The sequence below is a fragment of the Monodon monoceros genome, unplaced genomic scaffold (genome assembly GCF_005190385.1).
Source record: "Monodon monoceros isolate NGI ecotype Baffin Bay Population unplaced genomic scaffold, NGI_Narwhal_1 Super_Scaffold_3, whole genome shotgun sequence".
Classification (NCBI taxonomy): domain Eukaryota; kingdom Metazoa; phylum Chordata; class Mammalia; order Artiodactyla; family Monodontidae; genus Monodon; species Monodon monoceros.
Window position 1 is genome coordinate 29,335,229 of NW_021703780.1, and position 14,801 is coordinate 29,350,029.

At 40.7% G+C, this 14,801-nt stretch overlaps 1 protein-coding gene across 3 annotated transcripts in view; it reads right to left on the reverse strand.

Annotated features, from left to right (window-relative positions):
• Positions 1-14,801, reverse strand: part of SLC25A27 (solute carrier family 25 member 27) — a 29,674-nt gene that overhangs the window by 10,851 nt on the left and 4,022 nt on the right. For all 3 annotated transcript variants that reach the window (XM_029242739.1, XM_029242740.1, XM_029242741.1), the window contains exons 3-6: positions 13,966-14,050; positions 10,386-10,508; positions 8,062-8,174; positions 4,174-4,258 (exon numbers count right to left, since the gene is read on the reverse strand). In XM_029242739.1, the coding sequence (XP_029098572.1) occupies positions 4,174-4,258; positions 8,062-8,174; positions 10,386-10,508; positions 13,966-14,050 (406 nt within the window). The remainder of the gene's footprint in view (positions 1-4,173; positions 4,259-8,061; positions 8,175-10,385; positions 10,509-13,965; positions 14,051-14,801) is intronic.

Genomic DNA, 14,801 nt, shown 5'->3' on the forward strand with positions numbered 1-14,801 from the left:
AACAAATATACATTGAACATCTGCTGTAGGCAGGCACTCTTGTAGGCAGTAAACAGGACAGATAAGATCCTGTCCTCAAGGCACTTACTTGGGAGAGGCAGAGGAGAAATGAATAATTTCAGATGTGGTTAGTGCTATGAAAAAAATAAAATGAGATCATGTGATAGGGAGTAACTGGGTGACAGGCAGTCATGGAAAGGCTCATGGGTGACGGCAGGTCTCGACATAGATGCTTCCTTCTCACCAGCTAGATGAGAGACTAAAGAAACAGGCAGAGAAGGCTAATTCAAGGAGTTTGATTTATTCTCGATGCGAAGGGAAGTCATTGAAAGGATCGTAAGTGGGGGAATCACATAATTTGGTTCATAATTACCCCCTCTTGAGAAAGGCTTCTGGTCAGTTACTCAAGACAGACAAAATGGATGTGGCCAACCCACTACAGAGTAAATCAAGATTCTGTAAATGAGTGACTAAACAGTTCAGAGACCACCATCAGTTCATTATGAATGTGGGCATGAGCGAGGCAATACAGGAACATTATCGACATCTCATAACCCGAGAACCCGTTAACTGCTGTAAACTTTTCCAGGAGAAACACAGATGACGAGAAGGGGGCTGGATATCCTGAATCACAGGAAATGGAAGGCCCAGGACCCAGGAGGTGGCAGCTAAGTCCACAGACTGGGATCAGGGGGGTCAGACTGGGCTAGTGGAAAGCTGGAAAGAAAAACTGTGGAAAACTTTTATGTCCTTCTGGAACATCAAGTACCTCCCAGAGATAAGGATCACTGAGTTCCATGCCACGCAAGGCCTTTGAAGTTTCTGAAGGCTCTGTGGCAGGGAGGCTGAAGCTGCATTAGGAATCTTCACACTCTATTACTCTGAACTGCTGCAGCAGGAAGTCCCCAAGCTCTTTATGACTCTTTCAGGTCAGGATTGATTGTTCAAAGTAGAAACTCACTTTAGGAATTCTTGAATTCAAGAGAAGGAGCCCATATGACCTATTTACATCTTCCAGCAAATGACCCGACCGTGCACGTAACTTTTCTTGGGCCTTTGTCCACATGACAGGCATTGCCTATGTGGAAAGAACTTACTGTTTCACCATATATATCCCAGGAGGTGTAGACTGCTGCTCTTTTAACATTCTTTCCTATTTGTTCAGATACTTTGCAAGTCCAAGTTTAATACCATTTATTTTAATATACCTTCACGTTTTTACATAGAAATGTCTCAACTAACACAAAATTCACCTACGCTCTAAAACTTACGTCTACTAGAAACAGCATACAAGATCAATCAAGAGGTAAGGAAGAACAAAGAAATAGGATAGAAAAAGGTACACAATTTCCCCTTCTTGGCTCAAAAGATTGGAGGGAAACACTACATTTTTCGTCGTCCATTTGCTTCAGAGAGGCTGGGTGCCAGCTCCGCTTCACACATAAGTGCCAAGAGTAGAAACGACTTCTACCAGAGTGTTAATATTATTAATAAATTCTATTTTTAAAATGTAGGTAGCCCTCATTACTTAGTAGTCATTAACTAATTAATTTACTATTAAAGGATTTATTTTTACCTGTATAATAACTACATTAAGAACGCCCTTTGGCAACTGTCACCCCATGTGGCACGCAGAGACCTTAGGGGCAGCTGCCAGTGGTCTGCCTCATCCCCTTCTTATCGAATTGTTTTGAGGAGGTAGTGTGATCTGGCTAGGCTCCTTTAAAAAATAAATATTAAAAGAGAGCAAACAGTATATTAAGGAGGCCTCAGGTAAGATGGTCAAAGTGAGAAGAGAGAGGAGTAAAAGGAACATCAGTTTCATCAAGCTACTTGGCATGAACATTGCTGCTTTTTGCTACTGACCTTTATCACTCCTTGCTAGTAACACCCCAAAGTGAGGCCCAGGACATGGCTAAAGTGGTAATGGACCGAGAGTGATTGGGTAAGTCTTCCGTTCTCTCTAGGAGACCAGATGGCCATCTGCAAGGCTAGTTTGTAACAGTCCATCAGCACTGTCAGAATCGACTAAATAATCATGCTCATCTGTGATCATCACACAGTGTCAGCTAGCCTTTTGCACAGTTTTACCTCTCAGTAGCCTCGTGATTTAAAAAGAGGGAAGAGGGAATTTTTCTGGCTTTTTTGTTCTGTATAATTGCCTGAATCAATTCAACACCCCAGCTTTCTGCTGCATCCTGTAGTAACGTACTTTGCCACCTGCCTCCCCACCTCCCTAAAATCCTAGCCAGTCTTCTGCTGCTCCTCCCTCGCCCCAGAACTTCATTTTACTTACACTATTGTTTTTAATTGTGGTAAAATATACATAACATACAATTTACCATTTTAGCCATTTCTAAGCACATGGTTCAGTGCTTGCGCCATTTTTACTCTTCTTCTTCATACCAGATTCCTCTCCCTCAGATGCTGATGGCTCGTATAAATCTCTCGATTGCACAGCTGCAATCCTCCTCAAACCTCCATGATCGCTCATTTTACCCTGTGACACAGCCTGCAGAACTTCCAGATCGCACAGCAGTTTACCTACTTAGCTGTGAGTTTGTGGTTAGCGACTTTCAAGCTGCCTCATGTACCCACAGACTCCTACCAACCCAGTTAAAAACCTGATCCAGCGCGTGGAGTTCAAGATTGAACCAAGTACCAGCCACCCCATTTTCTTAAAACCTGACTTAGAGAACAGTAAGACGAAGTTATTTCAGATTAGGGCTGGAACACAGTGATGGGAAATCCTATGTCTTTCCAGAAAAGACAGATCTATTAGGTGGAGTCGGGTCCGTTAGGCAGATTTACACCTGCTGGGAAATTCTTGAATCTTAAGTTAGAAGTGTGGCATTTTGAAGACCATTTGGGTAGAATGACAATGAAAAAGAAACAAGAGGTAACATCACTGTGGGACTGTTAGAACTGAATATCCTGCTCCGAGAATAGATCATAACACTGAACAGACAAGCCTCTTGAAAGACAAGAATATCTCTCAAGATGATATGGGTAGAATGATTGACTGGGTAGGAACTGGGGAAGAGTCTCACAAGCAGAGCGAACAGCATGGACGCAGATAGCGAAGGGAAGAATGTAAGGGTGGGTACAGATATCCTACAGATGTTTATAGGACAGAGGCCTAAAATCCTCAGTCTTCTCTGTGAAAGAGGTGGCTGGACTACTGGCTACAGAAAATATGGTGTTGCTTGTGAACACACCTGGAGGAAAGTTCAGAATGTGACAGAAAGCTGAGCAAAGACGGAAAGATTGCCCTAGCGGCACTAAAGATAACACTTATTTTAAAAGAGGAAGAATGAAGAAAAACTACTCTAGGAATATTAAGGTGAACCTGAAATTTGGAATCGTTTATATCTATGTCTATTTGTATATCTCCAAATATCATTAATTTGGCACTTCTCACGTACTTTCGGGGTTGTCTAAATAGCATAAAGGGGTCTAGAATTTGGAAACAGGATCAGACGCTAAATAGAATCATAAGGACCCTCGACATCTATAAAGTTAACTCACTCTAATGGATAATTTGAACTTGTGTTGCAAAGAATTTAAGCTGTTTCTCTTTCCTAGGATGCTCTTCTTTATCGTGTCTCTGTCCGTCACAAGCCACAGCCCTTCAAAACAGTTACCTAATTCTGTCTCCTTTGTAGGCCCTTCTGAGCGGTTATTTTTTCTCTCTGCACCTCCCACCCCAACTCTACAGTAACTAGTTCCTTTCTTTTAGCACTTACTGTACAGTCTTTTTACACTAGTCTTGTTTTTCCCCTTGGTACACTCCCTGGGAAGGAGTGTGGTTTACCTTTTGTATCCACTGCAGGGCCTTGCACGGTGCCTTTAACCTAAAAGATGCTCAGATATACCCGTTGAATTGAGTTGGAGAATCAGTTATCACAATCTGACCCTGGCATGGCCCCATCAAGATGCAAATACTTGGGGAGGTTTAACCTGAAACATTCTGCAACTCTGCCCCTCCCTTCCCCATTTTAACTGCAACAAACTTTTAAGAAAATTGCTCTTTATAAATGTACTATTGCCTTTCTTTAAGGGTGATATCAGTAGGTTCTCAATCGAAAGAGACAAAAGTTAGAATTTACGCCAAATATGGGAGAAAGGGTGAGATAGGAAAAAATAGAAAGAGACAAACTAAAACAGTCTTACCTTGATAAGCCATGAGTCATGATATTGTCCTCCAGTGGCGTATTCAAAACCAAGTAGTGTTTCACTGTATCGTAAGTGGTTAAATCTGGCAATACATAGAAAAAGAAAGCTTAAATATCATTCATTCAGCAATGAATGTCTTTTGTGTCAAGAATGTGCTAAGAATGGGGCAGGAATGTGTAGAAGGATGAAAGATCCCATTCTTGTTCTCAAGCAGAGGAAAGCAGATGGAGGGGGAGGAAAAGAGGAAGAGAGACAGACACCCAATTATATCATTTGAACATCTGAATCCAGCTCTGCTTAAAGTCAGTTCAACTCCTGCACTTTTCAGTGTTGGAGCTGATGAATTCCTTTTTTTAGCCTAAGTTAGGTTGAGTTGAGATTCCATCACTTTAAACAAAAGGTCCTGGTCATTATTCTACATTAAGTTTTGTATACTTTTTTCCTAATGACAGTGAAGAGCTGTTGAAGGGTTTTAAGCAGGGGAGGGATAGATCTCAATACTGGAGTTTTGTAAAGATTACATACACCAAAGTACAGAGAAGGGAATTGGAAAGAGATAAGAATGGGTAGATGCATTTTATCATTCACCAGATATCTGAGCACCTGCTGTGTGGTAGGCGCTATTCTAGGCTCTGGGGAAAGAGCCGTGGACAAAATGAACAAAATCCCCATTCTTTGTTGGAGGCTGAGACAATAAACAAGTAAGTAAACACATGGCATTTCGGATGGTAGTGACTGCTCTGAAGACAAGGCAAGGAGGGGGGACAGTGAGCGTGTGAGGGTGGGAAAGGTTGGTGTATGTGAATTTAAATAGGGTGATCAGGGAAGACCTCGCTATAATATTTGAGCAGATGCCTTAAGGAAGCTTGAGAAAGTACACTTTGTAGATATCTATGACAAAGCGTCCCGGGCAGAGCCACAGTGTGTGTCATAGCCCTGAGGCAAAGTCAGCTTTGTATGTTAGAAGAACAGCAAGAACACTAGTTTAACAGGAGCAGAGGCAGCAAGAGTTGGAGAAGGGGATGATTTGAGCAAAGGAGTGACTGACCGGGGCCACGATTTACAAGATCACTCTGGCTGCTCTATTAAGAGTAAACTATTGGGAGACAAGGCAGATTAGATATGAGGCTGTTGCGGTTCTTCTGGTAAGAAATGATGGCGGCTTGGATAAGAAATGATGGTGCCTTGGATAAGAAATGATGGTGGCTTGGATAAGAAATGATGGCGCCTTGGATAAGAAATGATGGCGCCTTGGATAAGAAATGGCACCTTGGATAAGAAATGATGGCGGCTTGGATAAGAAATGATGGCACCTTGGATAAGAAATGATGGCGGCTTGGAAAACAAATGATGGTGCCTTGGATAAGAAATGATGGCGCCTTGGATAAGAAATGACGGCGCCTTGTATAAAGGCGTTGTGGAGTGCTGGTCAGAGTTCGGGTGTTTTGAAGACAGAATCAACAGGATCAACAGGGATTGGCCAGCAGATTGAATATGGAGGGAAGGAAAGGAAGCAAAAATGACGGCAAGGTTTTGGGTTTGAACAATTTGAAGGACACAGCTGCCATTTATGGAGATGGGAAAATGAGAATGGACTAATTTAAATGTTTTAAAGTAAGATGATAAGCCCCAGTGATCCTGATTAGAAAAGTTTCAGGTGCATAGTGGGACAAAATGGCTGTGGGGTGTACGTGGGGAGACTAGTTAGGAGACATTTGTAGTGGTCCAGTAGGAGGAGATCAATACTACTTGGACAAAGCAGTGGCTCCAGGGATGAAGGGAAGTGGATGAACTTGAGATATGTATGCAAGACAGAACTGGCTGGATTTGGTGACTGGTTGGCTGTAAGGAGCAAGGGAAAGCAAAGAGATCAAAATCAGGCCCAGGTTTCTGGGTTGTTCAACTAAAAAGATGATGATATCATATTTTGAGATTGGGAAGAACAGAGAAGGAAGTGATTTAGTAAATGAGCTTGGTTTGGACACATTCAAAGTGATATATTTAAGATAAGCTGGAACTTGGAAGAGAAATCTGGGCTGCAGTAGATTTTGAAGCAATGAATTGAGAACGACAATCTGAAAGGTTTTCTGAAAACCAAACTATCCACCAATATGATGCAGCAGACATGAAAGGACTGAAATAGCAGTATATAAAATAGACTTACTCCCTTTGATGTTTGAGTGATATGTTACTATACCTCTCAAAAATGCTATTTATCAGTTTCTTAGAATCATATAATTTTGGTCTTAGGAGTCTTTCATCCATTGATTCATTCACTAAATGCTTGTTGATTATGTACGAGGGACTGGGGAAATGAAGAAAAATGAAACATAGTCCTTGCCTTCAGGGGGCTCAAAATCTAGAGGAGGAGATAGACACATAGTAGAAAGCAATGAAATGAGGTAAAACCAGTAACAGAGATAAGCACGGGGAACTACGGAAACACATAAAGGGGCATCTAACACACCATGACCTGGGAGGGGCGGCTGCAGGAGGTCTGGGTAAAGTACATGGGTGGAGGAGACACCTCAGCTACGTATGAAACGATCTGCAGAAGAAAACTCAACAGAAGAAGAGGGATGAGGACAGAGAGTACAGAGGTGAGGAAGAGTTTGGTGTGTGCGGGCAGTGGAACATTTTAGCTCTTGACTCTGCTTCCCTCTCTGCCCCAGAGTCAATGAATTGCTCAACCCCAGAATACACAGGTTGGATTATACAGGCCTGCTGTGTTATGTTATGAAATTTCCACTTTATTCTCTGAGTGATAAGAAGCCAGTGAAGGGTTTTAAGGATACCAATAACATGTTCAGACCTGTATTTTAGATAAAGCTCGATGGATACTGGGTACAAATTTGAGGGCAGGGGAAGAGACCAGTTAGATGGCTGTGGCAGTGGTCTAGTTGTGTTTTGATGGTTACTACTGTAAAAACAGTCATTTTAAGGATACTAAGGTAGTAGACATTGAGGGGGGAAACTTTCTTTTTATTGAAATATAGTTAATGTATAATATTACGGTTATTCCAGGTGTACTACATAGTGATCTGACATGTGCATACATTATAAAAAGGTCACCACAATAAGTCTAGTAACCATCGGTCCCCATACAAAGTTATTACAATATTATTGTAATAGTTCCTTATACTGTGTATTACATCCCTGTGGCATATTTATTTTATAACTGGAGGTTTGTACCCCTTAATCCCCTTCACCTATTTTGGCCTCCTACCCTCCTCTCCTCTGGCAACCTCCTGTTCGTTCTCTGCATCTATGAGTCTGTTTTCATTTTGTTTTGTTTTGTTTTTTAGATTACACATTGAGATCACATGGTATTTGTCTATCTCTGTCTGACTTATTTCACTTAGCATAATACTGCGGGGGGGCATTTAAGAAATATTTAGAAGATAGGAGAAATTAATGACTGAATATGGGAAGCGAGAGATGGGGATGAGTTAAGGAAACATTCAGATTTCCAGCCTGAGGTGCCCAGCTGTGCAGAATGGATTATACAGCAAGAGGAGCAGGATTACTGGGGGGCAAGATTTGTAGTCTGCATTTAATGACCATCACATACGGTACATATACCAGTTTGAATCTGAGAGGAAGGTATGGTGTGGAGCGTAGCCCTTAGAAATGGTTTGGTATTATCTCCTTATCGTCACAATTTGCTAGTTTTAGGAAATCCTTTTCATACATCATCATAGAATAAAGTGAAAATATTCTAGGGAAAATATTCAATTATGACATTATAACATAAGGGAAGACTGTTGCCAGTACATATTATTAAAAATAATAAAATACATATTCTCATTTTCCCCGATGGAGTGCTTATAATTAAAATGATGAAGGCGATTAGGACTTCGCAGAATTCAACGAAGTTTCCATTACCTCCCATATTCACCAGCGCTGCTCTTTGTATATTGGGTACCCAGCCTGCCCAAAGCCCACGTATTCCTCCTTCAGCTAAGATTTTTGCAAATGCATGATGCACACCACGAAATCTAAAGGAAAATAATAATAAATGTGAAAACTCTATGCGTTCCTGTGTTTGGAATGCAATTGTATAAGCTTTGCCTGTAGCTGTTATGATTTAGAGTAAAGTAACATCTTAACTATCTAGAATTGTTAGAAATTAAAGCAATCCACGTAAGTCTAATTTCCAGAGAAACTTATTAGTTCTTTAGAAAAAAAGGCCAACTTTTGAGTTAAACATTTTTTTATGGAGATCTTTATAATCTGTGACATCCTCTTCTCAGATTATTAAACAGATTAAAACTCCTTTCTTGATATTTTACATCATCTGTGCCCATATTAACTATAGGCAGGAATAGTGGTTATCAGACCTCTGAGTTCATTTTACTAGTATTGTGGGAGACCTTCAGGTTTTGTAATTTTACCAAATAACATCAAAAAAAATCAATTCTCACATCATCTCATAAAAGAAGTGATATTTTTAGACCAAAAAGTAGGGAGGAAAATTTCATAAGAGTTCTTAAAACTGAATACTTTGGGCTTTATGAAAATTTATTATCTTGCCTTTATTTTGCACATTTTTCTATACACAGATGAAAAATGGTGCTGAACCATGAACCGAATGTGGAAACCTATGATATAAAATAAAAGCCTGGGTTTTATATAGTCAGACATACCTGGTGTCAAATGCCATCTTACTACTTACTAGCTGTGTGGCTTTTACTCAGGCATTAAACTCTCTGAGTCTTACCAAAAAGAAGGACATTCATAATTGCTATCATGCTATATAAGAAATATGCTCACGAATGAGGTCACATTAACAATTGCACATTTATTGTGCACTTATTAAGCACCAGACTTTTTATATACATAAGATACAAGTTATTCCTGAAAACTCTATGAAGTATGTATTATTATTCAAATTTTCATCTGAAGAAACTGAGGCTTAGGGAGGTTAAGGAACTTGACTAGGGTAACAGAGCTAAAATGTGGCAAAGGCTGGATTTGAATCCCAGATTGTCTGATCCCAAGGTTCATGCTCTTTACAACATTAAATATTTTTTCCTACTGTATCAAACCCAAAATGTCCAACATTAGTGACAGAGAAGGAAAAACATTGACGTGATCAGTTAAAACTCAGACATTGCTGGACCCCAACGGTTCCTTCTCTCCATGTATCAAACCAAGGCAACATTACTTCACCCTGCTACATAGTAATCAGAAGTTGTTACAGGATGACAAAACGGGTCCTGGGATTCTGTAAACTACTTGGTTAAGTCAGTGCGGTACCCTTTTCTCCTCTGCTGTACATGTTACTTATCTCCCTGTTGGGAAGGGGGCCTGGACTGCCACAGCCCAACCCCACTTTCCACTGAGTCAGCCGGAGGAGCAGCAGAGCGGAGGGTAGTGATCGTGGTGAACCTCCAAAGGAGGCCCCCAACCCCCCCGACCTCTGGCTCAGCAGCACACCCGCAGTGTTCAGAGGATCAGACCCCTTCATACTCAACTCAGGGCATCCTGCACTTTTCCTCTTTCCTGGGAGAGGCCTGTCTATCTATCTGCAAGATTTGCCCCTTTCCCAGGGGAAACTGCCTAAGCGGTATTTTAGTAAATTGTTGAACAAGAGGCCCTTTGAAGAAAGGCAGACTTCGACAATATAGGGTAGTGCAATAGGAGGATTTTATATCACAACAGCATAATAATAATAAAAACTTGGGAAAAGAGGAGCGAAATTAGGGAAGGAGGAACAATTTGCAAGGTTCACCTTGCTATTTCCCTTCCTTCAGAGAGAAAGGGAAAGAAAGCAAGCTTTCTGGCACCTGATGAGCCAGGCACTCTGTCAAACCATCTGAGACAGTCCCTTTTAAAGATGAAGAAACAGACTAGAAATGTTAAGTGACTTCCACAATGCCAAGCCACAGTGGCAGAATCAGAATTCACACCAGGGCAACTGTTAATGATCAGACTCTTTATATCAAGCTGCAGTAGGGGACAAATCTAGCTGCCTTGTCTGGGAAAGCAGCAAAGAGCGATGCATATGTACAATTTGTCTGGTAGAGAACATGTACACATTGTCAGGCAAAGAAAAGGTCCATCTCACCTCTCCCCTTAGTGAATACCACTTCCAAATTAAGAGTCAGAATTAATGTCTTTACTGAATGTTGGGTTACAAAAATGCATAAGTCATTAGGGAATGTTCAAGGGGGAAAGGAAAGTTACTCATTGGTTGGAGAACTTACCGCAGTGGTTTTCCTTCAAGTTTCCTTTTTCCTTCCATTTGCATCTGGACCTTCACTAGGTCAGTTGGGTTGGCTAAAAATTGGCCAACAACACCAGCCATCATCCCTCCAATCACTGATTTCCTAATTATAAAAGGGGATACATTTTTTTAAAGGTTGCTATCAATTTCACAGATTCTGTAGGGAATAATAACATGCTGGTACAGCCCCTGCATAAGAGATTTAAGACACAGTGAAGCAAAGAATAGACCCAGACAAATCACAGAGGTTTGTCTTTTTACTGATGGGAGGGTTCAAGGACCCGGAGGCATCGAAATTCAAATCTGAAGTGCCAGGGGCCTTTCATGGCCTGAAATTCAAAGGAAGGGCAGTTGCTTCAAAGACATAGTTTAACTACAGTTTAATTCTGACCACAGGAGAATAAAAACAGCATTGATGTAATCAGTTTAACAGACAAAGGCTGGTAGGTCAATTTTTGTTTGTTTGTTTGTTTGTTTTTTTTGCAGTACGCGGGCCTCTCACTGTTGTGGCCTCTCCCGTTGCGGAGCACGGGCTCCGGACGCGCAGGCTCAGCAGCCATGGCTCATGGGCCCAGCCGCTCTGCGGCATGTGGGATCTTCCCGGACCGGGGCACGAACCCGTGTCCCCTGCATCGGCAGGCGGACTCCCAACCACTGCGCCACCAGGGAAGCCCGGGTAAGTCAAATTTTATGGATTACTATTTTAGTAGTTTTCCAAGGGGAAGGGGTTTTGACAATGCTCCTCTCTTTGAAGAAACTCTTTCTGTCCCTGGACTCTTCCTCGTCCTCACCTCCTGGAGCCAACAGGGAACAAGTCTAGGCTATTGTACTTAAACATGCCCTGAATCCTTCGTCTTCTCCCCACTCCAGCTGCTCCTGTCTCAGGACAAGCCCCAGTCATCTTCTACTGAGATTATGGCAGTGGCCTCTTGTGGGGAGAGGGGCAGCTAATTTCTTTGTACTCTAAAACAATATTTGAAGAGGTACAAATGAGTACAGAGTAGAAAAGGGTCCCTATCCCCAGTTCCCCTCTTCTGAAGTGATCGCAACGACTAGTTTCTCTTATACTTTTCTAGAGATAATAACAATGCGTTCACTGAATGCATTACATCAGGCACTGTTTTAAGCACTTTTAAAAATATCATTTAATTCTCAGATAGACTCTATGACATTAGTACCACTGTTATTTCCTCTTTACGGGTGAGGAGACTGAGGCACAACGCAGTTAAATGACAGCTCACACAGTGAGGAGTACAGCCAAGATGTAACCCCCAGGCAGTCTGAGTGCACAGTCCACAGTCTTAACCACTAAGTTACAACTGACGGCTTGTGCGCACGTGTGCGTATATATAAAGTATCTTTTTTTAAAGTACAAATGCAGGGCTTCCCTGGTGGCGCAGTGGTTGAGAGTCCACCTGCCTATGCAGGGGACACGGGTTCGTGCCCCGGTCTGGGAAGATTCCCACATGCCGCGGAGCGGCTGGGCCCGTGAGCCATGGCCGCTGAGCCTGCGCGTCCGGAGCCCGCGCTCCGCAACGGGAGAGGCCACAACAGTGAGAGGCCCGCGTACCGCAAAAAACAAACAAACAAACAAAACAAAAGTACAAATGCAGAATGCCAGGTTGTATACTGTTCTGCTCTTAAAGGTTATCTCTGTCAATTCATAGAGAGCTGCCTCATTTAAAAAAGTTTCATAGCATTCCATTTTATGACCACTCCATAATTTATATAAGCAGCTAACTCTTCACTAAGAAATGTGAACATTTATATGACATTTGATTGATCCTGCCAAGTTCCTTTTCACAGTACTTGTATCAATTCACGCTCCCACCAATCACCTATGAGCATGACTGTTTCTCCTCACAGCGATGGGTGCAGTATGTAACCACTGGTTTTTCTCTTTTCGAATCCCATAACCACACCTCCTGTGTGATTGTTACATGATTCTACTTATTTAGGCAACTGTGTCTATTACCGTGAGGCTAGTCAGGGACTATGTCGGAGGACCATGCCTTTTTCATCACTATATCCTCGGTACTAAGTATAGGACTGACACAGCATAATCACTCAGTAAAGACCCAGTGACTGAGTGAATTGTTCTGACTGGGTCAGAGGACACGGAGGCAATCCACCCTGAGAGCTGGCTTTGGTGACATGTTTCCTTTGAACTCCTTACCTAACCCTTTCACATCTGGAAGAAATTACAGAATGCAAGAACTATTAATCTATTCCTTCTCCAACTCTGGGAAAGCAACTAGTATAGCTTAAAACATTACAATTTTTCAAAAACAGCACCAAGAGATTTTGCCTGGAAGATGAAATTCTACTTATTGCCCTTTTCTTATAGTTGTGACTTGGATTTTTTTTTTCAGCCCAAAAAAGATATTGTAGGCATCTTTATATGTTCTTCATATAAAACCCATTCTTCAAATAGCTGTGTTATGTCTCCCTGTATAAATGTCTCATAACTTATTTGACTACTTCCAAATTGCTAGTTATTTAAATTAAAAAATTTCGCTATTATCAACACCGCTACAGTCCATATCTTTGTGTGCATGTGTGTGTGTGAGAGACTCTATGCATAGGTACAAATATTTCTGAATGATTCTAATCATAAAGAAGGAGTTGCTAGGTCAAAGGACTACACATTTAAAAATTTTAACAGGTAAACTTTATGCTCCAAAAAGGTTATAGTAACTTACATTCCCCTTAACAGTTTAATGGCTAAAAGTGCTTATAATTAATTTCCCTGATTACTGGTGAGGTTGAACATTTTTACATGTTTAATGAACACTTACATTCCTTCTTCTGTGAGTTGCCTGTTGATATCCTTTCTTGATTTTTCCTTTTATGTTCTTTATGTATTTTTTATTGATCTACTGGAGTTCTGTGTATTTTACTTGTATTAACCTATTTTTCTCTGTTTCTATTTTAAATGTTATAAGTGATATGCACTTACATTCATCATCTCATCTAATCTTACAAAAACAAAATCCTGGTTGTAGGTATTAACTTCCAGAGCAGAGAAAACTGAAGATAAAAAAAGGTGAAGTAGTTTGCCCAGGCTACATGGAAATAGAGCAGAAATATGAGCCCATGTCTGTTTGACTCTAAAGCTTAGGGTTTCTCAGTAGAAAGAGGCATAAAGAAGGTGCTCCATAAGAATTCTTTTAATATTAAAATATTAAATAATATATACATAATTTTATATAGGTATATACATGTATGTTTGTATACAATATGCAGTAAATGTTCAATTATTTGGATTTATATTGTAATTATTTATTATTTTAAGCCTATACCTTGAGGCAATTTTGGTACAAATGCACAATTTTATACAAATCTAATGGATAAACAGTAAAACCTTCCGGGCACTAGTATATTTTCTTTTTCTTTTTTAATTGAAGTATAGTTGATGTACAACATTAACTAATTTACAGGTGTACAATATAGTGATTCATAATTTTTAAAGGTTAGGCTCCATTTATAGTTATTATAAAATATTGGCTATATTCCCTCTGTTGTACAATACAGTATATTATTTTCAAAACAAAACTTACCAAAGGGGATAATGCTTATCTTCACTTTTGCCAAACACAACTTCACGGAGATGTTCGTAAGTGACCATTCGACCTCCAGAGTACACTGTGCAAGACAGAGCATTGAAAGGGTGAATCTGGCCCTGTGTTTAATAAAATAAGAGGATGCTTTGACATGGCCTGGTCAACCTCTCTAGCTGTGTCTTTCTCTTACACACCCTAGGCTTCGGACACCTGGTCTTGATGGTTCTCCAAATGGGCATGCCTTTTAAAACCTCAGGCCTTCTCCTGTGTTATCTGATCTTTCTTGAATGGCTTCTCCCTTTCCTGACTTGCTAACTCCTCCCATTCTTTCAATACTCAACTCAAAGAACATGTTTTCCAAAAAGTGCCCTCTGACCTGGCCTCCAGCGTTCTAGGCTGTCATTGCACCTGCCATGCTTCTCTGATCCCCCAGAACTATCCAGGCATGTGTCTAATACGGCATTTATCATCCTGATTAGAAATTAACTTGATTTTCTTGTTCATCTTTCCATCAGACCATGAGCCTTTCAAGGCGGGTTTTGTGTCTTTTCATTACACTATATGCCCTAGTACAGAGCTTGGTCCACAGCAGGCGTTTTCACTCAATAAACACGCACAACTTCACTGGATAATTTATTATGTTAAGGTAATTTTTCAGTCAAGTGTCAAACATATGAAATGAATCTTAACTGTAAAACCACAGATGGTGGTCAACAAAATACAAATGAAAAGAAGTAAAACTCAAGACGATAATGGGAAGCAAGGAGAAACTATCAAAAAAAAAAAAAAGAATAAAAAAGAAAAATTGTGAAAATCAGTACATGGTACTCATA